This window comes from Bos javanicus, chromosome 8, assembly GCF_032452875.1.
Source record: "Bos javanicus breed banteng chromosome 8, ARS-OSU_banteng_1.0, whole genome shotgun sequence".
Classification (NCBI taxonomy): domain Eukaryota; kingdom Metazoa; phylum Chordata; class Mammalia; order Artiodactyla; family Bovidae; genus Bos; species Bos javanicus.
Window position 1 is genome coordinate 25,292,921 of NC_083875.1, and position 24,096 is coordinate 25,317,016.

The 24,096-nt window shown below is 44.1% G+C and overlaps 1 protein-coding gene across 3 annotated transcripts in view; it reads left to right on the forward strand.

The window, feature by feature from the left end:
- The window catches only part of SLC24A2 (solute carrier family 24 member 2), a 292,349-nt gene that overhangs the window by 236,146 nt on the left and 32,107 nt on the right, over positions 1–24,096 (forward strand). For all 3 annotated transcript variants that reach the window (XM_061425191.1, XM_061425193.1, XM_061425194.1), the window contains 2 exons: positions 3,251–3,349; positions 6,759–6,877. In XM_061425191.1, the coding sequence (XP_061281175.1) occupies positions 3,251–3,349; positions 6,759–6,877 (218 nt within the window). The remainder of the gene's footprint in view (positions 1–3,250; positions 3,350–6,758; positions 6,878–24,096) is intronic.

Sequence of the window (24,096 nt, forward strand, 5' to 3'; positions counted from 1 at the left end):
GATCCCATGGACTATAGCCGTCCAGGCTCCTCTGTCAGTGGGATTCTCCAGGCAAGAATACCAGAGCAGGTTTGCCATTTCCTCCTCCAGGGGATCTTCCCGACCCAGGGATCAAATCTGCATCTCTTTACTGAGCCACCTGGGAACCCCAGATCATATCCCTTTAACCACGATACTGTGCTGTTCCCAACACACACACACACACACACACACACACACACACATGCACACACACTGCAGGGTGGTCTCTCGGCTTGTGGCTTCAAGCTGAACAGGTCCTGAAGGTGCCAGGCCTCCTGACCTGCAAACCCAGAGGGCCTCTTTGAGAATCACATTCTGTGCTCAGTCTTGTCCTGCCAGCCTCATCGTCACACCTTCTCTCATAAGGTGCCCCGTGGCGATCCCAGGGGTGTCCTAGGGCTGGAATGAGGGTGCCCCCCTGGTGAGTCTGCTTCAGCACCCTCAAGAAATTCCCCTGTGTGCTAAGTTCCGAAGGTGGGACTTCCACTGCTGCTTTTCTATAAACCAGTCTCTGAAAAAGGAAAATCCTTTTAGGCCTTGGAGCCGCCGTTGTCAGCACCCTCACAGCAGAATGGCAGCCAGGTCCTGCAAACTGGGACAGAAGTTCTATTAAAGAAGTAGAAGCAGTGGGTGGACGAGAGCTGCTCCCCAGGCAGCCTCTGCCCAAGGGCTGAACCCTAAGAGGAAACAGGTCAAGTCAGTCTGCCCCACTTTTCCGTAACACAGAAAACCTCAGGTGCTGTGGCAGTGGGAAGAGGGACGCACACAGTCTACAGAACCCTCGCTGGTCTCTGAACATATTTTGAGAAATCCAAATTCTCGAATCATCTCCTCCGCTCCTCTCCCACTCCTCCTTTAGAGACTTTGGGAAAACCAGCCCTCGAGTGACAGTGGCCAGCCCTGTTCTGAAAGATGTTTCCTGGCAAAGGGAGTGACCACACCCCTCCATGCTGTGGGGTCCCTTTTGTTCTTCTTTGTCTCTGGCATTCATCTGAGCTCTGAAAAGATCCTTGGAACCATACACAACATGTGATTAACTATCAACGATTTTCTCTGCCATGATTCATGACTTTTGGGCTTGACTTGGATTGGTTTATTTCAGGTTTTATTTCCCCAAGCTTGTTTCCTCTTTTGAATGCTCTCTCACTTTATTATTATCTTACATATAATTTTTAAATTATGGTTTAAGCTGTGGTTGATCATACAGCTGCAGATTGTTCTAAGTTCAAAGACTGACCCTGAGTCCACAGAGTGGCTTTATTAGTAGAAGCATCATCTTCTATAATGTTTCAGAGCCTCCCTTTTCCTCTTCTTGGCTTTTCAGCAGATGATTTAAGGACTTCTTAGAGTCGTCTTACACAAGTAGTACCCCTCTTTAGGCTTCAGGCTGCCAAATGCTGAGAATCACTCTCCGTTATCCATCCACCTCGTCCCCAAATAAGACTAGACTTGGTAGACAGGAAAGTGTCTTCCAACCATGCTGCCTGGGCAACCTCCAGACAGTCCTAGCTCCATGCCTTCCCCTGCATTATTGAATTATTTCTTTTTCTCTCCTTTTTCTTTCTGTTCTTATTCCCCTTTACCTCCTCCTTCTCCTAGTCCCCAGACTTCTTTCCTTCCCTTCTTTCTTCCCCAGATTTTCCTTGGCGATTAAATAGAAATAGCTAAATGCAGAATACCCTCCAGCAGGGTAAACCCAATGCTGACCTTCACCGTCCCTCAAAGGGGCACATCATGTCCCTCACTTCGTCCTTCTTTCTCATTCCTTATGCAACCAGGCCACATGCTGACCTACTTTTTTTCTGCGTAATGTTCCTCTTCCTGTTTGCTTGAAGAATGTGTCCAGCGGGGCACATTCACTTCCTAGACTAAAGGACCGACATCCCAGAGGCTACCCTGTGAAAGCAGGCATCTAGATTTAAGGCTAACGGAGCTTTTGAGCAGAAGGAGCTTCCCCTGCGTCACCTTCACCATTGAAGTCAGCTGCTCGTCTCTAGTTTACTGCTTCTGTCGTTCCCAACCAGCCACACAAGTCACCTCTATGACCACTCCCCTGGCTTTGGGTCCACAGGAGGGTTGGGGTGGGGAGGCCAACCTGCCATGTCCCGTCCTAGGAGGATGGACTCTCCAGGAGAAATTAGTTTGAGACTGATTTGGTTTGGTTGTGGTCTATTCTAGAAAAGTTGAATAAGCTCCCATGCTAATATCCTGCTAGAGAACCGAGCCAACCACAAATGCCTAGTGGGAAAATTGTAGGAGTTACAGTATTTTCAGGGACTCATCTAAATGTAGGCAATAGTTAGTTTAAAATGAAGCTCCTTTGTACCTTGAATAATCCCAGGAGGAAGGGATGGGGGAGAGGGGCTGTGGGAATCAAGGATTAAAAAAGAAAGAAAAATGTGCTATGTTTCACTAATCTCTACACTTTTGCATGTTTTTTTTTTTTTTCTGTGCTTGTTGCATGCATTTACCCATTAATTATGTCAGTAATGGAGAAGAAGTGAAGCATTACTTTTATGGTACAGCTGTTTAAAACGATTACTTTGAAAATGGTATTTTTTCCCAAACCTTTCCCTAAGCGTCTCATCACCCACAGACATTACTTGCTGTGCTTTGTTGATCATCCTTTGCCCTGAATCCCCAAATGCAATCAGTTGCCTCTTTGATGCTTTCATTGCAGCTGACTCAGCTAATTCGACTGCAATGCATGCTCCCGACGACTTTAGAAACTGCAGTGTTAATTAAGATACATGTTTGAAAACAAGAGTCAAATCAAAGAACCCCTGGGCTTGGCTTTCCACGGTCAAAAGCCAATCCTGGGATGAGCATCTAATTTCAGAGAAATGGCCATGCCTCCGGAGCAGATCTGTGTCTAGACCTGTTTCGGGGTCACAGCAATGGAGGGAGTTTTGGTGAGGATTGGGGTTTTTGTTTTTTGTAAGCAATTGGGAGGGAGGGAAGAGGTCCAAGGGAAACCTTTTGTCTGTGACCCAGCAGCTTGAGATTGTCAAGTAGAGAACTGGGCTGAGGGATCCACAAGGTAAGAAAGTACTCTTCATGCAGGTCCTAGGGCCTCTCGGTTGGGCAGAAAGGAGTGGTCACCCCTGGACGACACCCTAGCTAAGAAAACTAGGCACCCGCTTTGCCAGAGCCTCACCATTTGCCAGGAGCCTCTCTCTTTCTCTTCCTTCTCACCCCATCTCCTTTCCATTACTTTCTCTTGCTTCAGGGAGGTTCAGAGAAAAGGCTTCAATTCTCCACAAGATTGCCAAGAAGAAATGTCAGGTGGATGAGAATGAGAGGCAGAACGGGGCTGCCAATCACGTGGGTGAGTACGGGGAGATGTCCATCCCCTGCTGTTTGTTCCTGGAGTGCGTGAAGCAAGGGGCAGAGAAGCAGGACCCGGTGTGGGCACCCCAAGTCAGTGCAGATACAGAACCCTGTTGCTCAGCCCTTTCTCGGACCTCCGAAAGAGTCCCACTTTCCCTGGTGGGTCCCAGGGCATGAACAGACCCAATAGGTCACCTACTCCCAGGGGAACTTTAAAAAGAGTGAAATGATTCTATGAGGAGCCGTATAAAATAAACAAATAATAATGTTAAATAAGTAAAAAAAATTTAAAATAAATTAAATAAATTTAAAATAAATCCTAACCATACATCTCCACTGGAGTAGAAAATCACTCCATTTGGGAGCTTGCACAAAAAGAGGACAGACCTGTCATTTAATACTTGACAAAAGGTGAGAGTACCCTTTCTGAAGTTCTTGCTTGGTAACCGGATTTTGTACCTATGACATCTCCTGCATCACCCCCACCAAATTACTAGATGTTCACTTGGTTGCTCCTGAACTGAGTTCCCGGGTCCCTGAAAGATGGCCCTGACTCTCCCTTCTTAAGAATTCAGCAACTAGCTCCGGTCCCTTTTGGTTGACTTTTTCTGAGTTCCTTTGTGACCAGATCGTGACATTTAGTGGTCTTATTTTAACTTGGAACATAATGTTCCTCCTCTCCAGTCTGTGACTCTAATGTAGCTCTCAAATTCTAAATTCAGTCTAAATTTACCCTAATCTGGATCTATGCAATACATGATGCCCAAGAAACTAAAATTATCTGCAGACAAAATTTAACAGTGTTGCGCTCAAAATATATGACATTCCTTGGAAGAGCTTATGTCTCCTCTGTTCTCCTGACTTCTAGCTTCAGGAAAAATCTTTGGCCAAGAAACAGTCAAGATTCTATTGGGTACGGGGTGGGGAAAAAACTTAAACTAAAATGTTAGCTCTCACTCCTGGGAAGTCGCTTCTTCTCATGTGTTCATGTCTGTTCTTATACATCTTAACTTCACTTTGGGACCCAGAACCCCATTTTTTTGGTCATTAAAGGCTGATCCTAAAGTTGTATCAACTCAGCTAACAGACACACAAACACAGATTTAGTATTTCCCAAGGTACTGAGTATTTTTTAGTTTAAACAACTGAACCAAGCATATTAGGAAAAACAGACAATCACACACAGCAGAACATCATTATGAAAACACGATCACTACTAAGATAAAAGAAGTTGGAGTTTCGGTGGCTTTCCATATTCAAATGCATTTATGCCCCTGTATTCCACAACTGAATACATGAATAAACATAGCATTCCCTATGGCTTCCAGAATTTGGCTCCTTCAAATTCAACCATTTTTATATAACTCGCAAATTATTTCCCAGTAAATTTATCAGTGATAGAAATGTTTAATTTTTCTGAAGTTGCTAGAAATACTCTAATACTTTCTGAGCAGCCTGAAGCTGCCCACATCTGAGACTGATGAGCTTTCCGGTACTCCTGGTGACCCTGACACTGAACCACACACAGCCAAACTCCTAGACTTGACAAGTCCCAAGACTCAACCCAGCTCGGCCAGAGGGCAACCCTTTATATTTCCCTCTCCCTGAAATTATGGCAAAAAAACCTCATGTGCCCGATCACTGATCCCCTGCAGGTGTTCCTCTGAGCCCTGGAAAAAATCTTCTAGTGCAAGTCGGGTGCTGTAAAGTGGATCCGAACAGTTTATGTTTCTTCTTTGCTCACTCTGTTCCAGGCACTGTGCTGAGAGCTTTAATTCATTTTCTTGTGTAATCTCTACAGGTGTGCCCTTTGATCATATTGTTGTTGGTCAGAGCAGCGGTGGTGGTTCTACTGTCATCATCACCCCGATTTTTTTACCTTTTGCTTTTGTATTGGGGTATAGCCGATTAACAAGCAGTTGTGACGGTGTCAGGTAAACAGCAAAAGGGTTCAGCCACACATATACGTGTATCCATTCTTCCCCAAACTGCCCTCCCATCCAGGCTTTGCATGACATTGAGCAGAGCTCCACAGCCTATACAGTGGGTCCTTGTTGGTTATCCATTTTAAATATAGCAGTGTGGACATGCCCGTCCCAAACTCCCTAACTATCCCTTTTCCCCATCCTTCCCCCGGCCACCATGATTTCATTCTCTAAATCTGCATCATTCCAGTTTTACAGATAAGGAAGCTGAACATCAGAGAGGCTAAGTCACATACTAAGGACCCCACAGCTTAAGCAGTAGCATCAGAGTATGAACCCAGGCCCGCCTATGATGCCCAGTGTCCAGAAGTCCCAGTACTCAACTATTACCTGAGAGTCACTCTAGCCAAGTGTTGCTTCTCAGTCAGGAATGACACAGATTTTTATCTCAATTACTTGTTCATCCCCTGCCCTTGCCTGGTCTTCTATAGGATGCCCAAGTGTGGAACCTCTTAAGTAGTATCCTCCAGGCATTTCGAGAAGGCCAGGTTCCCAGGTTTGCCCTACCCACAACACCGATGCCCTGGTAGAACTTTCCACCCACTGAGCCTGAGGGAATTAGAACTAGAAGTATTGGGCCTTGGAGGTCACCCAGTTGATTCCCCTCATCGCATAGCTAAGGTTCTGCAGAAATGAGGGGCCTTGCCTGAGATGACCACCTGATTCTGTCAGAGCAGAGCCTAAGACTCAAGTCTCCTGAAGCCCAAGCTAATAAATGTCCCTTCTCAATGGCACCCCACTCCAGTACTCTTGCCTGGAAAATCCCATGGACGGAGGAGCCTGGTGGGCTACAGTCCTTGGGGTTGCTAAGAGTTCGACATGACTGAGTGACTTCACTTTCACTTTTCACTTTGATGCATTGGAGAAGGAAATGGCAACCCACTCCAGTGTTCTTGCCTGGAGAATCCCAGGGACGGGGGAGCCTGGTGGGCTGCCGTCTATGGGGTCTCACAGAGTTGGCCACAACTGAAGCAACTTAGCAGCAGAATGTAATTACAGAAGAAAAGATCCTGCCATAAGAAAATCTCTGCAGGATGTGATCATGGGTATAGACAGTGGTGTGGAAATTGGGTATGGTTTTGGTTTTAAAATGTCCGTGCTCATGTTCTTGAATGGCAAGTTGGTAAGTTTGCCCAATCTAGAGAAGGCATACCCCTAGAGTTGATAGGGTACCCAAGGTCAGATATAGGCCAGCGGGGATGCCAGGGAGCTATTAAAGAGAGGAGGAGGGCTGAGTTCACTGAAAGGCAGGGGGGCAAAAAAATCCTAGACATTTGGCACAACCCAGCCCTGGGTCTTATCACCCCTTGGACGCCACTACCTTCTCCCTTGGCCCAACATTTTAGGATGTTCTTCTCAATATGGCTCTTACCCCCACTGACTCCATTTGCTTGCTTTCTGTGTGTCTAAATTTTGTCACAGAAAAAATCGAGCTCCCAAACAGCACCAGCACAGAAGTGGAGATGACACCCTCCAGTGATGCTTCGGAACCGGTACAAAATGGAAATCTCTCCCACAGCATCGAAGCTGCAGAAGCCCAGGTACAGCAGTTTTTCATTGCTCTCCAGGCTGTTGCGTGTGTCAATATTTTAGCATAGCAGCATAGACCTGCATTCTCGGAGGCCCCAGCTCCCAGCTCAGAGGACCCCAGAGTCATCCGTCCCTGTGTGTACTTCCCAGTACCAGCCAGGGCACCGCATGCATCAGACTCTTCATTCATCATATAAGTGCACATATTCTCCAACCCAGGCTTCCCAGGTGGCACTAGTAGTAAAGAACCCACCTGCAATGCAGGAGATGTAAGAGACGCGAGTTTGAGCCCTGGTTTGGGAAGATCCCCTGGAAGATGGCACAGTAACCCACTCCAGTATTCTTGCCTGGAGAACCGCATGGACAGAGGAGCCTGATGGGCTCTGGTCCATAGGGTTGCACAGAGTCAGACATAACTGAAGCGACTTAGCATGCACACAGACATTCTCCAACCCACTGTTTCTCAGAGTGAGATTGGAGGAGTCATGCATCAAATCTCCTGGGGATAAAAATGCAGATCCCTGGTCCATATCCCAGATCCAGTGGGAAGTAGAATCACTGAGAAGCAGCACCCAGGAATCAGCACCTTTTTCTTCTGAACTTTTTGTTTTGTTTTGGGGTGTAGCCGATTAACAATGCTGTGATAGTTTCGGGTGAACAGCGAAGGGACTCAGCCATACATTACACACACATCCAAGGAATCATCATTTTAACTCCTGTCCCTGGTGATTTCTAATAGATGATAAAGTTTGATCACTGCTGCAGTCTAATCCTCTCTGTGTCTTCAGGGCCATGATTAAGTAACAGAGAGACCACAGCCATCATTCCTTGGTTAACCCCCTTTGGCCTTTTTAGTCCCTGCAGTTGAAATTAGTCAGTACTGTGGTCCAGTCCACCATTCGGTGTTGCAACCATTAGATAGCTGTTTGATCTAATGGCTACAATACTTAACATTTATACACACTGTGTGTGTGCCATAGCTTCAGCACTAGGCGCTTTGTCTATGCTATCACTTTAAACCTCCCAGCTGAAGGTATAAACATTTAGTATCTCTGTTTTATAGGTGAGGATGCTAAAGCTTAAGATGAAGCAGTTATTCAGGATTACTTGGTTTGTAGCTATTAGAGCTGAGATTTGATCTTGTGTGTGTGTGCTAAGTCGCTTCTTAGAGCTGATCCTGCGTGTCTGACTCTGCGACGCTATGGACTGTAGCCCACCAGGCTCCTCTGTCCTTGGGGATTGTCCAGGCAAGAATACTGGGACTGTTGCTTTAGGACTGTCTAAATACAGAATCTGTACTGTTTCCACTGCCTCAGGACCACAGTTGCTCAAAAAAGTCGGCAGGAAAAAAAAGTAGGTGGTGCTTGTTAGATTTCTGGATCTCACCCTCATCAAGTGAATCAGAATTTCTAAGGCATAGAGTCCCAGATTTACATTTTAACCAGTTACCCTTGAGTCGGTGTTGCTCAAACTATAATGTGTTTAGAAATTTCCTGAAGGATTCTGTTCAAATTTGGGGTCTGGTTTGTCAGGTCCGGAGTGGGGTCCCCAGTCTGCAGCTCTCCTGAGCTTCCAGGTCATTCTGACATGGCTGGTCTAAGAACCACACTTTTTGAGTAGCATGGCCCTAAAGTTTGTGACCCACTTCTCTAGACAGAATTTTCCCGATGAGCTGATAATGAAGCCTGACTACAGCAAATCCATTCCAACCCTCCCTTCTCCTTTACATTGGGATGCTGTCTGCAACAGAGGAAGTCTGTGCTTCTTAGAAGACACTTGTTTATCGTCGCCTGTTTCCTTTATTCCCTGAAGAAACATGCAAAGAAAGTTTCTTCATTTAAAGGAAAGGATAAAGATGTCAAGCACCTTTTTGCACATGTGTTGGCCATTTGTATGTCGTCTCCTTCAGAAGAATATCTACTCAGATCCTTCACCCATTTTTCAATCGGGTTATTCATTGTTTGCTATTGAGTTGTAAGAGTTCCTCATATATTTTGGTTATTAACTCCTTATCAGATATATGACTTGTAGATATTTTCTCCCACTCCATAGGTTGCCTTTTCATTTGTCTGTTGTTTCCTTTGCTGTGCTTTTCATGAGGTATACCTATCTTCACGTTGTACACCTTAAATAGATGGAATTTTTATTTGTCAGTTATCCCTCAGTAAAGCGCCAGGGGGCGGGGGGGAATGACTAAAGGAAAATAGAGACACGGCAGCTCCTTCTGCCCTTGTCTCCTCTGCCTCCTAGGCTCTCACCCTCCTGCCCAGAGCCCCACGCTCCCTTCGCATTAGCTCAAGGATGAGCTGGCAGAGCAGCTTCTGTCTGCAGCATGTGGCAGAAGGAGGCAGGCCCCAAGAACATCTGGCTGTCCTTGGGGACGCACAATCACAGGTGTGCAGAGGGCACCCTTATCACCGTGCCTGTCCATCTGGCTGGCAGAGGGACAGCTATACCCCCCACATGGAAGCAGCTTGCTGCAGGGGGTTGACAGAGCCCCAGCCAACCCCTCTCTGAGCAGAGCTGTGTCCCCAGGTCTCACTCAGGGTAACAGGACAAGTTTGTGCACCATGCTGATACACTGAGAGCTCAAGGGCACATAGGCCTTCAGAGAGCCACGCCACCAGCTGCCCGCAGCACAGCCTGGCAGTGATTTTCAGGGCCAACACGAGAGAGTTATCGAACCTTCTTCTAGTTTCCTCATCTGCAAAGTACAGATAATCACAGTACCTGCCTCATTCAGGATATTAGGAGAATTACATGAGATAATATACATAAAGCACTTAGCACAGAGCTAAATGCTCTTATTTATTAGTGCCCATTTTGTTGTTCTTTAGTTGCTAAGTCATGTCCAACTCTTTTGTGACCCCGTGGACTGTAGCCCACCAGGCTCCTCTGTTCATGGGATTCTCCAAGCAAGAATACTGGAGTGGGTTGTCATTCCCTTTTCCAGGGGATCTTCCCAACCCAGGGATGGAACCTGTGTCTTCTGCCTTGGTGGGTGGATTCTTTACCACTGAGCCACTGGGGAACCCTATGTGCCCATACCTACTATATGGATAGCATCCAAGATGTCCCTCCCCTGTAGGCAAAATGTTCATTGTAGCTAAAATGAAAATTACATATAGAAAGAATATATACATATATAATGTTTGAGTATATCCAGGGTATGATAAGCAAATAAATAAACATCTGTAGTAGGTAAATAATTATGACCCAGAAGGAAATGGCAACCCACTCCAGTATTCTTGCCTAGAGAATCCTGTGGACAGAGGAGCCTGGTGAGCTGCTGTCCATGGAGTCGCACAGAGTCGGACATGACTGAAGTGACTTAGCATGCATGCATGCATTAGAGAAGGAAATGGCAACCCATTCCAGTGTTCTTGCCTGGAGAATCCCAGGGACAGAGGAGCCTGGAGGGCTGCCGTCTATGGGGTTGCACAGAGTCGGGCACGACTGAAGTGACTTATCATCATCATGTCACATAAAGAGTCTACCTGCAGTGCAGGAGACTCAGGTTCAATCCCTGAGTCAGGACGATCCCCTGGAGAAGGAAATGGCAACCCATTCCAATATTCTTGTCTGGAGAATTCCAGAGGAGCCTGGTGGGCTCCAGTCCATGGGGTCACAAAGAGTCTGACACAACTGGGTGACCTTCACACATATGTCAGGAAAGTGTATACAAAGTGTTCTGGGGGCCTTCCAGAGGAAGACCCAGGGAAGGAAAAGTGCAAAACCTTAAAAGAAGAGGTAATATTTGAGCTGGGCATTGATGAGTGAGTAGGAGTTTGTTGCTCAAAAAAGGAGGCAATGACAACACGTTCCCTTAAGAGGGAAATTCATGTTAGTGATTGGTGAAAAGGCCAGCAGAACTAGAGACTGAAATGTGAGGTGAAGATGGAGGAGAAATCCACTTGGAAAAGTAAGTTGGGCTGAAATTCTTCCATTGTTGAATCAGAAACTTTCAGTGATCATCCAGTATGTGTTAGGCGATGTGCTGGGCCTTGGAAATTCTAGCAGAATTTTAGGACCATTCTAGCAGAGCAGAGAGACTGCAAATGTAAACCAAGACATAATTATGGACAGCAATGGGGCCATGAAGAAAATAAAGCCTTGTGACTCAATGGAGGGCGAGTGGAGGGGCCCCTTTAGGTTGGGAGGTGAGGGAAAGCTTCAGTAAGGAAGTGGTATTTGAACAGAGGCTGAACTTTTAAGAACAAGCCAGCTGGAACATCTGTGGTGGTCCAGTGGTTAAGACTTTGCCTTCCAATGCAGAAAAAGGGTGCGAGGTCAATCCCTGGTCTGGGAGCTAAGATCCCATGTGCCTTGCGGAGAAAAAATAAAACATAAAGCAGAAGCAATATTGCAACAAATTCAATAAAGACTTTAAAAACAGTCCACAACCAAATAAAAATAAAAATCTTGGAAAAAAAGAACAAGCCAGGCCAAGGGAACAGCATCCGCAGAGGCAGAAATGAGCTTGACTTGTTTGAGGAACAGAGAAGTCAGTGTGGCTGGAGAGTGGGGAGCAGAGGGAGGGAAGATGGTGGCAGTGAGCTCCCAGCAGGGCTGGCCTGCCTTGAGGACCATGATACGCAACTTGACTTCCTTCCAGGGCAACAACAAGCTGTCATAAGTTCCCAGATGTGATTTGCACCTGTGAAAGATCCAAGAGGCTGCACTGAGGTGTCGAGATCGGATGTGCAGCAAGAAAGTGGATGGCAGTGGTGGGGCAGTGAGGTGGCTGCAGGAGTAGGGGTAGAGCTGATGAGGCCTGGACCAGAGCAGTGGACGGGGAGGGAGGAGACACACGGGGATCAGGAAGGGCATTGTGGCTCTGCCTGAGAAGTGCGGACATCCCCCTGCTGGAAGCAGGGAGCTGCCGTGGAGTGGCAGCATCAGCTCTGTAAGATAGGAAGAGAGCTCTTTCTGAATGGCAACGAAGGGGCCAGAGTGAAGGAGGGTAGGCTACAGGGTGGCAAGGTAAGAGCCCATTTGGTGCAAAGATTAGCAAACTGTGCTGTGCTTAGTCGCTCAGTCATATCCAACTCTTTGCAACCCCATGGACTGTAGCCTGCCAGGCTCCTCTGTCCATGGGGATTCTCTAGGCAAGAATACTGGAGTGGGTTGCCATGCCCTCCTCCAGGGAATCTTCCCAACCCAGGGATCAAACCCAGGTCTCCCACATTACAGGCAAATTCTTTACCATCTGAGCCACCAGGAAAGTCCTAGCAAACTGTGATCTGTGGCCAGATCTGGCCTGCAGCCTGTTTTTGAACGACCCCTGAGATAAGAATGTTTTTATCTTCTTGAAGCTTTAGATAAAAGCAGCAGCAGCATATGTGACAGAGACCATAAGGCCCATAAAGCCTAAAATATTTACTATCTGGCCCTTTTCAGGAAAAGCTTGCCCACCCCTCTTTTCAACCATCTGTAGTCTTTACCCAAAAACAGAAAAAGAGAAAGAAAAAAATAACAAGGAAGCTCTTCATGCACTTATATGGAATGATCTTCAATATATGTTGTTAAGTGGAAAAGGCAACATGCCAAATTCATCCAGTGTACTCTTTGTAAGAGGGAAAAAAAGGAAGGAAATAACATAGTAATGTGGAAGCATTTGCTTTGGATTCTGTTGAAGAAACTGGCTGATTGCTACAGAACAGCAGTCTGCAGTAAGGAACTGGGGTGGGAAGTAGACTTCTGCATGCATTTTTCAGTATGTAGCCTTCTGTAGCTTTTGAATTTTGAACCAGTTAACTGTTTTACCTATCCCCAAAAAATGCAACAACTAAAACCAGTAATGGGTTAAATGAAAACAGAACCAGTGTGCATTAGTCCCTTAAGAGAAAAGTCTCTGAAGACAGACCACATGACTTCAAATCCAAGATTTGCCACTCCCCAGCTGTGTGACTTTGGACAAGTTACTTAACCTCTCTGTTCTCATCTTTCTTCTCTCTGAAACAAGGAGACTATCCTATTTCACAGCATCGTTGTGAGACTAGAATGCTCATAGAACAGCTCTTGGCTAACAATAAGCACTGCACAATTGCTTGTCATTATTAGCAGTACTTGTAAAACTGTCTTTAAAATGTCTGCTAAGTAGCCCAGATGACAAGGCCTCAGATCAACTATGAGTTGTAGCGTGGCTGACAGTGACTGGATGTGAGAGCTGCTTCTGAGGAAGCATTGAGACCATTTGTTAATAAATCAGTCATAGAGAGTGAACCAGAAAAAGCAGTTCTGGGTGATGCTGAAGTTTCCAGGCTGGAATGTCTGAGTAGCAGGGTAAATTAGAGCTGTGATTCTCGACTCAGAAAAACAGGTGTGAAATCAGGACACTCGGGCCACCTAAAGCACAGTTTCACAGAAAGAATTCAGCGTCTTTTTACTGTTGAGTTTTATTTCTTTCCCAGTTGTATTTTTATCAAGCTCCAGGAGGAATGAGGTGTGCCTTCCGACTTTATTAATGGAAACGATGAGCCCACACACCACACACTCACCACTGATACTCTCCTGAGAGTTTAACCCATCTCATCTAATGAACCTGCTGTTTTCAAAACTGTATTTACAAGTGAACTAATTTTACATTGACACCTCATCTCTGAGAACTTCCTTGTGTCCAGACTTTACACTGGCAATGAAGAGCACTCTAAAAGAGCACTCTGTGAGCACTTCTCACAGAAGAAGTCCCTTTGCAGGAGATTTTTTGCTTCATTCGTAAATTTTGTGGAACCAAGAAATAATTTGACTTCTCAAATGGCTTAGTGCTAATTATCTTCTCCCAAGGCCTGCTGATAGAATGCTGTTGATTCTAACACAACTGAGCTGAGCTGTCACTGAGAATTTACCGACCTTCCAAATTTTCAATGTTGAGAGTTTATCCACGTTTGAAAGACAATTCCAAAATATATTCTTTCGCACCCAGAACCCAGCATTTTCTTACATTTTAATTTTGCCAAGATGACATCACCAACTCAATGGACATGAGTTTGAGCAAATTCTGGGAGATACAGAAGGACAGGGAAGACTGGCACGCTGCAGCCCATGGGGTCGCAAAGAGTTGGACACGACTTAGCCACCGAACAACAACAGCAGCGACAACAGCCAGGTGATGGCACGTGGCCAGCGCGCTCAGGGGAGCTGCCTGCCTTTCTGCACCATGTCCTCCAGGCATAACACATCCAGACTCTGTACATACCTGCTCACAGTGCGAAGGGAGAAAGAGAAAGGCCTTGCAAATTTCTTTGGTTCTGAAATTTGAAAATCTAACTCTTTCTTCATGTATTATGCTTTTTATATGTTGCAGCTTTTATTTCATTTTGCCTCCAAGACTTCTCTCTGTCCTTAGGGAAATCTAAATTGTCTTTGCTTTGGTTAAGAGTTGCCTAGTTGCAGCAGTGGGCAAACTGACTTATTTAAGATTATCACATCCCTAGGAAAAGAGCACACACACACACTCACACACACACACACACACACACACATACACACTTGTATAGATAGATATTTAGATAGATAATGAATAAAATGCCCATTTTTCTTCTTTTTTTCTCACTTTACAACTTAAATAATATCTTACTATATTAAACCCTTCCTTTCTCCCTCTGGAATTTCAGCTCTAACTTATTTCTTCCCAGCCTAGCATTGGTCTTTACCTAAACTCAATCTGGTTTTTAAGATCTGCTCTTATAGTGCTGATTAAAATGTTTGGGTGACTAAGTAAAGGGTGAGTAGGGAAAGATGATGGACATGATCGTAATCTTAGATTTCTCTTAAGAAAACTATAATGCATTATTGTTGTCATTTAAAGTTATAGCTATGATTTTAAAGCTCTGTAGAAAGACTTCATAATGAACATTGGTCCATAACATTAGCTCTAATAAGGACTTCCAAGATTATCCAAGCAGATGGTATCCAGAGTCCACATGATGTGTTTCTTCCTAAAGTATTACCTTTAGTTAGAAAATGTTTACTTTCTTCACAGTGATAAGATTTTGGGGGGTTGTTTGTTTGTTTGTTTGGTCATGCCGAGTGGCATGTGAGATCTTAGTCCCTCAACCAGGGATGATGGAACCTGTACCCCCTGCATTGGGAGCTCAGAGTCATAACCACTGGACCACCAGGGAAGCCCCAGCAATGCTTAACAGAGAGTTTTCAAACCTCAAACCTTCCTGTTATTCAAAGAGCAAGTATCTCTTCTAAATGATGATGGTGTAATGGCCAGGTCAACCATTTTGAAAGTTTAAAAACAGCTAAGAACCAAATTCCCCCCTATGAATGAGACTATTCAATCTCTTGAAACATTGATGAAACATAAGAGCATTCTGGCACTCAGGAAAAGGAAGTTTTGGTGGAAGGGGAGCACGGGGCAGTGCTGGGGAGAGAGGGCAAGACCTAAGTATGAAAGGAAAACAATAGTCAAAGATTCTTCCTCAGACTGGAGTTTTCAAGGTCCAAGCCATGTTAGATCTATGATTGCCTTAGAAAAAAAAAAACGTATTAATATCCAAGAAAACCTAGTACACACTATACAGGAGAAAAGCAAAAATTAGTGTTTTATCTACCAGGCCATAGTACATGGGTTCCATTTCCAAGGAGATAACGCTTTTTTTTCTCTCAATCTATACGTTTATGTTTTAAGGAAAAGTTGAGATCCAGTTTCAACATCAGATGACCTGTACAGTATTACCAACTGCTTAAGATCCACACAGAGGCCTTTTGAACACAGTTAAAATGCAATAGATAGATCTGACTCTTGAGTTTCTGCCTAAATTTGAATATTGACAGAGAATAATAACTTCACTTAGAATCTTACTGTTAATAACACCATTTGTCATTGTGCTTTCTGAAGGAGTTTAAAGAAAGTCTATTAATTATTCACATAAGATACATTAAGGGCTGACTATTAATAAAAAGAAAAAAAAACGCCATTGCCACCCTGAAAAAAAACTGACATTAATATCACTGGTCCTGTGAGTAATTGTAATCCAATTGATGATAAAACAATGAGAATGACTTTTGAATTATTTCTTATGATTCTTCAGTAGCTTTTATGTTGACAAATCTTCTATGATTTGTATCAGCAGGATTTACAAAGCCCATGAAAACTATACAAAAACCAGTTTATAGCAGCAGTACAGAAAGAAATCCATCTTGTCTGTAGGTTGCACCTCAGAATTATTTGGGCAAAATACAAAGTGAAGGAAAGTAATTATATTTCACCAGACCCTCCAAATGCCATTTTATATTAATATAAGATGGTTTCTTGGCTTCATGGGAAACTTGGGTCCAGACAGCTTCATCACTCACAGCAAAATATTTTGAAATCTTGGTTTCAATTCAAAGTCATGGAAAAACAGATGAAGTGTTTTCAGGTTGCCATTGCTGAGTGAAAGCTTATCATTTTGTGTTTGATATGCTAAATTCTTGATGCTAGTTTTTTTTTTTTTTCCCATCTACATGTAAAACAAACCATAAAATGGTATTTTAAGGGGGGGGGTCAATTATTTCCTACTGCTAGACAGGCTGAGATTAATCACTTTTTTAAAAATCTGTATAACATTTAAATGTTCTCTGTTGGTTCAGGATGTCTACTCAGAAGGCAATACAGATATCTTAGGATGGTGCTGCCTTCCCAGAAGAGATGCTTTGTAACTGACCTCTTCTTGATTTATCTCTTGGAAAGAGATAAGTGATAGACACATAGAGATAAGAGTGGAGTCAAGAGAATGAAGGATATTGGTAAATAATACAAGGGCAAAGACACTGAAAAACTCAGGGAACAAAAATAAAGAGATTTCTCAAAGACTCAGTAAAGAATGAGTGGAAAAGGGGTTATTCACTCAGCCATAAAAAGGAACGAATTTGAGTCAGTTGCAGTGAGGTGGATGAACATAGAGCCTGTTATACAAAGTGAAGTAAATCAGAAGGAGAAAAACAAATATCATATATTAATGCATATATATGGAATCTAGAAAAATGGTACTGATGAATCTATTTGCATGGCAGAAATAGAGATATGAGTATAGAGAACAGACATTCGGACACAGTTGGAGAAGGAGAGGAGGGGACGAATTGAGAAAGTAGCATTGGCATATATACTCTGCTGCTGCTAAGTCGCTTCAGTCGTGTCTGACTCTGTGTGACCCCATAGACGGCAGCCCACCAGGCTCCGCGTCCCTGGGAGTCTCCAGGCAAGAACACTGGAGTGGGTTGCCATTTCCTTCTCCAATGCATGAAAGTGAAAAATGAAAGTGAAGTCGCTTAGTCGTGTCTGACTCTTCACAACCCCGTGGGCTGCAGCCCACCAGGCTCCTCCATCCATGGGATTTTCCAGGCAAGAGTACTGGAGCGGGGTGCCATTGCATGTGTAAAATAGATAGCCAGCAGGAAGTAACTGTATAGCTCAGGGAACTCAGCTCAGTGCTCTGTGTTGACCTAGAGGGGTGTGATGGGGGACAGGGAGAAATGCTCAAGACAGAGGGGACACATGTATACTTATGGCCGATTCATAAGCCATATGTTGTTATACAGCAGAAACCAGCACAACATTTTAAAGCAATTACCCCCCAATTAAAATAAATTTAAAAAATAAAGAAGTCACCACTAAAGAAAGAATTATACAACATTATAAAGCAACTATGCTCCAATAAAAATTAATTTCAAATAAATTATAGCAAGTGAACACGATGATTTCTTTTAAAGCAAAAAAAAAAAAAAGATTCAAAATAAGATACTTTAAAAAGGTAACTATCTATATGGTAGGTGTGTATCAGTCTGCTTGGGCTGCCATAACAAAAAATTCACAGACTAGGCAACTTAAACAACAGAAATTTATTTTCTTCTAGTCCTGGAAGCTGGAAGTCTAAGGTCAAGGTTTCAGCCAGTTCCGTTTCTGGCAAGGGCTCTCTTCCTGGCGTGCAGTTGGCTGTCTTCTCTCTTTGTCTTCATAGAGCCTTTCATACACAAAAGGGTGAGGAGTGTGGGTGGAGAGAGCAAGAAAAAGTAGAGAAGTGCTCTCTGAAGTCTCTTCTCACAAGGACACTAATCCTGTAGCATCAGGGTCTCACTCCTATGACCTCAGTTCAGTTCAGTTTACTCAGTCTTGTCCAACTCTTTGCGACCCCATGAACTGAGGCACCCCAGGCCTCCCTGTCCATCGCCAACTCCTGGAGTTTTCTCAAACCCATGTCCATTGAGTCGATGATGCCATCCCCTGTCACCTCCTTCTGTCACCTCATCCTGTCACCATCTCATCCCCTGTCACCTCCTTCTCCTCCTGCCTTCAATCTTTCCCAGGATCAGGGTCTTTTCCAATGAGTCAGCTCTTCTCATCAGGTGACCAAAGTATTGGAGCTTCAACCTCATCATTAGTCCTTCCAATGAGTATCCAGGGTTGATTTCCTTTAGGGTGGACTGGTTTGATCTCCTTGCTGTCCAAGAGGCTCTCAAGAGTCTTCTCCAGCACCACCTATGAATTTTGGAGGGACACAACACTCTGTCCCTAAGAGTCAGTAAGGACTCATCTTTGAGTTGAGTAACTGAATTTTTCCAAATGCAACTCTGGTTTTTTCATCATTGTGTCTAACAGACTTTCTTCTCATGGCTATCCTGTTTTTATTCCCTTTTTAAACAGGGAAGGCAAATGACAAATGAAATTCTCCTTTTAGCCCTTTGCTGACCCATTCCAGAACTCTGAGTTTGCTCACAAAATGACTCATACACACCTTGTTTGGCAAGCCCTGAACAATAGCTCTGGGGTCCCCAAAATCCATTTTCCCTTGTGCCACTTAGAGGTTTTGAGCATAGGTCTTTAGGTCTGTGAGACCAAAATGATCCACAACCCAGTCGTGAAGAATTTTTATGGGTTGATCTTTTGAATTTCAAGCATGACATTCTAGTTCTGTAATAGACAAAGTGAAAGCTGCTGGTATGTTGACCACACTAATTGGCCACCTGGTTTAGGGAAACAAAAATGAAGATGAGATGAGAACCACTTACTGTCCCTGAGGCAGCTGGTATTTATGGTATTTATAACAAATTTCTATTGCTCAAGCCACCTAGTCTATGGTGTTTGTTGTGGTGGCCCAAGCAGACTAATACAGTAACCATATGGATATTTTTTTTAATCTCATTTTTAATAGATTTCCTTGGTGGTAAAGCACTTCATGGAATGTTTTTTGGCACCTTCTACTTGCCAAATAGATGTTGATTTCAGAGCTTTTCACTGTACTAAAGTATGACTCTGCATTTTTGGTAATTTTACCTTTGAGAGCTCCAACTCTAGGATTGTTTTTAGCTCTGCACAAAACACAGAATCAAGGTGTCACAATATTATGAGTCTGCTTGGAAGCTTTGTTTCAGATAAAAACTCTGCTTACAGCCTATCTACTGAAATAAAAGAGCGTTTTCTCTTTAGGGCTGTGGAATTTTTCCTTTCATCTTATTTACAAAGGTCTTCTATTTATTCCTCTTACAAAACAGGAAAGTAAATTAGATTGTTGACATCACTACAGTCAATGAATGCTCAATAAGTGTCAGATGAATGGATATGTGGGGGAACACAATTATTGCAGTTCCCACTTTCACATGAAAAAATTGAATCATAGAATTTTATTGCTTGGAAGTATTATAATTCACCAAGTCAAACTTCTTTCTTCTGGACATCTTTGAAGGAGTTATTCTCCTAACCATTTATTAACAATAATAATAATAACTAACATTTACTGAGTGTTTACTCTGCGCCAAACACAGTTCTAAGTGCTCTTCCTAGATTATCTCAGTCAGTTTTATATAACAGCAATCACATTGTAAAACAATGTCCTGGAGCATAAGTGGGTCTTGTCTATTAATTTATTAATCCCTTCTCCAACAATCCCTTCATTAGGTAAGACACTTTCAAGATTTCTTCTCTCTCTAGGAGCATCCCACGCACACACCTTTCCACCAGTTCCCAAGGAAACTTAATTGGAAAAATAAAACATGCCACCTCTGTCAAAGAGAGTATTTTTAATGCTTCAATAATGAAAGAGGACAGATATAGGAGGAGAAGCACATCATCCCTGTTCAAAGATGATGCTGTTTTGTGGGGCATATTCTTCCCCTGAGGTTCCACTGGCCTTTGAACATGGAATGCTGGAATCTGGAAATAACCCGCCTCCTGTTTCATTGCTTGCTAAAGTGAGCCTCAGGAAAGTTTATGATTGTAAAGGGCTTAATCCATCTCCTCCAGTGTCCCCTAGATATTCATTTTAGAAGTAGCCAGTACAGGATTATCCACTGTTATGAGAATCAGGGGTGACATTGAGCAATGAAATGCCCGTAAAATCTCAAGCCCTCATTTTGGTGTACTTGCCTGTCACCTCATCCTATATCAAACCTGAGCTAAATTTCTGCACATTTTTCTTGGACAGAGATGCTAAAGGACAAGTCTTTCTTTTTCACCTATATTTGGAGTTCTGACATTCATTGATATCTTATCAGTACCCACATTTCTTTTGTAAAAAAAAAATTTATTGGAGTATAGTTGCTTTACAATATTGTGTAAGTTTCTGCTGCAAAGTGCATCAGCTATATGGATGTATGTGTGTATATATGTGTGTGTGTGTGTGTGTGTGTATCCCTTTTTTTGGATTTCCTTTCCATTTAGATCCACAGAGCATTGAGTAGAGTTCCCTGTGATATACAGTAGGTTCTCATTAATTATCTATTTTATACATAGCAGTGTATATATGTCAATCCCGGTCTCCCAATTCATCCCACCCCTCCTTTCCTGCCTTGGTGTCCTTGTTCTCTATATCTGTGTCTTTGTTTCTGCTCTGCAAATAGGTTCATCTGCACCATTTTTCTATATTGCACATACATGTGTTAATATATGATACTTGTTATTATCTTTCTGACTTCTAAATTTGTACCTGGCTCTTTGGAGATGTCACTCAAGGAGATAGAGGAGGGAAGAGAGCATCACAGTGGCCCCCACTCCCCACACATACTCCCAAATCTGCCCTTCATTTCCCCTTCAAAGCTGTCTTGGATGCTGTAAGAAAAATACCACAGACTGTGTAGCTGACTAATGGGAATTTATTTCTTACAATTTGGGAGGCTGAGAAGTCCACGATTAGGTGGCTGTTGCAGCCTGCTTCCTGGATCGTAAATGGACATTTAGTCAGTATGTCTTCATAAGGCAGAAGGGCAAGCTAGCTTCCCAGTTACGTATAAGGACACTAATCCCAGTCATGACGGCTCCGCCACCCTGACCTGATCACCTTCCCAGGACTCCACCTCTGAACACCATCACTGTGGGGGTTAGGGTTTCATCATACGAATTTTGGAGGGACACAAATATCCCATCCATAGCAGACTCAAGAAAAAGAGTGCACCTAAGAATCAGGTGTTTCTGATCAGCTTTTTCAAGAAAGTGGGCCATCCAACCCACCAGAAATTAAGCTCAAGAAAATCAAACAAAATTTATGTCAATTACATGCTTAGTGTTTGTCATAGCTAGCATTGCTGTTCAGTAGATTTGATTTACTTCAAATCTAGGTGTAATTGAACAGAAAGCACATTCATACCTGTGTCTTAGGAGTGAGGAGGGAAGGCCACGTGCTATTTTGGAAGAGCCTTGGGTTGGGTGTGAAAGGAACCTGGCACTGTGAGCTTCCTCCTTTCTGCATATCACTTCATCTTAGGGCCCTCAAGTAATGGGGGTGGGCTCAACGACCCGGGTCTCCTCTGGCTCTGAAATTCTGGGGCCCTAAAGGCCCTCTACAAAATGATTGCAGAGGTCTATGATTGCAGCTTGTCTTTCACAATCATTCAGTGTCCATATGATGAAATGAATGACAAGTTCTTGGACAGGAAGGTGAAGTGAAGTGAAGTTGCTCAGTCATGTCCAACTCTTTGCAACCCCATGGACTGTAGCCTAACAGGATCCTCCATCCATGGGATTTTCCAGGCAAGAGTACTGGAGTGGGTTACCATTTCCTTGTCCAGGGTATCTTCCCCACCCAGGGATTGAACCTGGGTCTCCCGCATTGTACACAGACGCTTTACTGTCTGAGCCACCAGTGAAGTCCACAGGAAGTTAGTCCCACATTAAAACAATGCAGAAGACAAAAACCTCTGCTTCACAATGACAAGGTTTTAAAGGACTTTGGGGGCCAATAAAGGGGTAAGGGGGAGAAGGCAATGGCACCCCACTCCAGTACTTTTGCCTGGAAAATCCCATGGACGGAGGAGCCTGGTAGGCTGCAGTCCATGGGGTCGCTAGAGTCGAACATGACTGAGCGACTTCACTTTCACTTTTCAGTTTCATGCATTGGAGAAGGAAATGGCAACCCACTCCAGTGTTCTTGCCTGGAGAATCCCAGGGACGGGAAGCCTGGTGGGCTGCCGTCTATGGGGTCGCACAGAGTCGGATACGACTGAGGCGACTTAGCAGCAGCAGCAGCAGCAGCAAAGGGGTGAGGTACACCAGGTCCAGATGCCTTGCAGGTGGCATGGGTGTGTTCTTTCTCTATTCCAGCATTTCCATTGACTTGCCTGAGGGCACACAGCTAATTAGTTGCAGAGATGAGGTTAAGGACAGAAGGGAAGAGGATTAACGTTTGCTGATCCCCTGGTCTCTTTCAGGTACTGTGCATCCTGCGATTGCCCCAGTCTATAGATGAATGCCTCCCATGTAGCCTAGATATTTCACGTGTTTTATTAGTGGCTTTTGTTGAGGGTGACAGTTTTAATATTCTTGATGCACTCACCTGCCCAGCCTCATGTCTCAGGCTTGATGAATGTTTTTATGGATAGTTTTTCCCACTCCCAGCCCCTGGGGTCCCTGTTGGGGATTTGTAGCATGCACCACACTCCATGAGCTTTGCCCTGCTTGATCATTCATGTGGGCACCTGTGTAGCTGTACAATGTAGAGGTAGAACTGATGTTTTTTCCTACAGATATATTATAGAATCAGCAGCAATAATAAATGTATTAGAGACTATTCTTTTTAAGTAGAAGTACAAATGACTTACTGGAGAAGGGAATGGCAACCCACTCCAGTACTCTTCCCTGGAAAACTCCACGCACAGAGGAGCCTGGCAGGCTACAGTCCATAGGGTTGCAGAATCGGACATGACTGAGTGACTAACGATACTACACTACAAATCTCTGTAAATCTTCACCTGCCCCCAGCTTGACCTTGGCCCAGTGTTTTAGCATAAATGAATTCTGTTTCTACATAGATATGAAAGTACTGGCATTGTATTTTATCGAGCATCATGCCACACTGAAGGGACTTTCCAGTGAAAAGAGGTGGCATTCTATAGTGCTGAACTGAGTGGTCCTTTTGTGAGGGTTAAAGGAGAATCGAACCCCCACCAAGCTGAGATCGAGGCAGGTTCAGGTTATCCTCTGAGACTGCTCCTTGTGAACTGGAGATGAGACGTTATTACCGATCAATAAAACTGAACTCAAAGATGGCCTATTTTCAGATGCCTCCCGGGCGTTCATTTTAATTCTCTGCTAACAGAGATTGCATTAAAGCGGGCTCACCTTCACACTGGAATTCTGCACAGTGCCCTTCACAGATAAAAATAAGAAATTATGTTGCTTCCAAGAAATATTTTTCTGGCTGGAGAGGCAGCTACTGGACTAATGAATCCAACTCAGGCCCCTCCACTGGAAACCTGACACTTGTGCTGGGGCAAACCATGCAGACCAGGTACCGGTGGAAATAGTACAAGAATCACGTGCAAAGAAGCTGGACAAATTCTCATGCTGCTGCTGCTGCTGCTGCTAAGTTGCTTCAGTCGTGTCCGACTCTGTGCGACCCCATAGACGGCAGCCCACCAGGCTCCCCCGTCCCTGGGATTCTCCAGGCAAGAACACTGGAGTGGGGTGCCATTTCCTTCTCCAATGCATGAAAGTGAAAAGTGAAAGTGAAGTCACTCAGTCGTGTCCGACTCTCCGCAACCCCATGAACTACAGCCTACCAGGCTCCTCCATCCATGGGATTTTCCAGGCAAGAGTACTGGAGTGGGGTGCCATTGCCTTCTCTGGATTCTCATGCTACTAGACCACAAACAAGACAGACTGCTGCCATTCCTCCATTCACTAGATAAAGGAAAATAAAACTAAGTTGCTTGCCCCGGAGACCTCCCAATAGGTGCTGACCCCTGGAATTGTTCTTGTCTAACTGTAAGTAGGTATTCTGATAGCCAGACCTCTAGATTCCAACCTTCA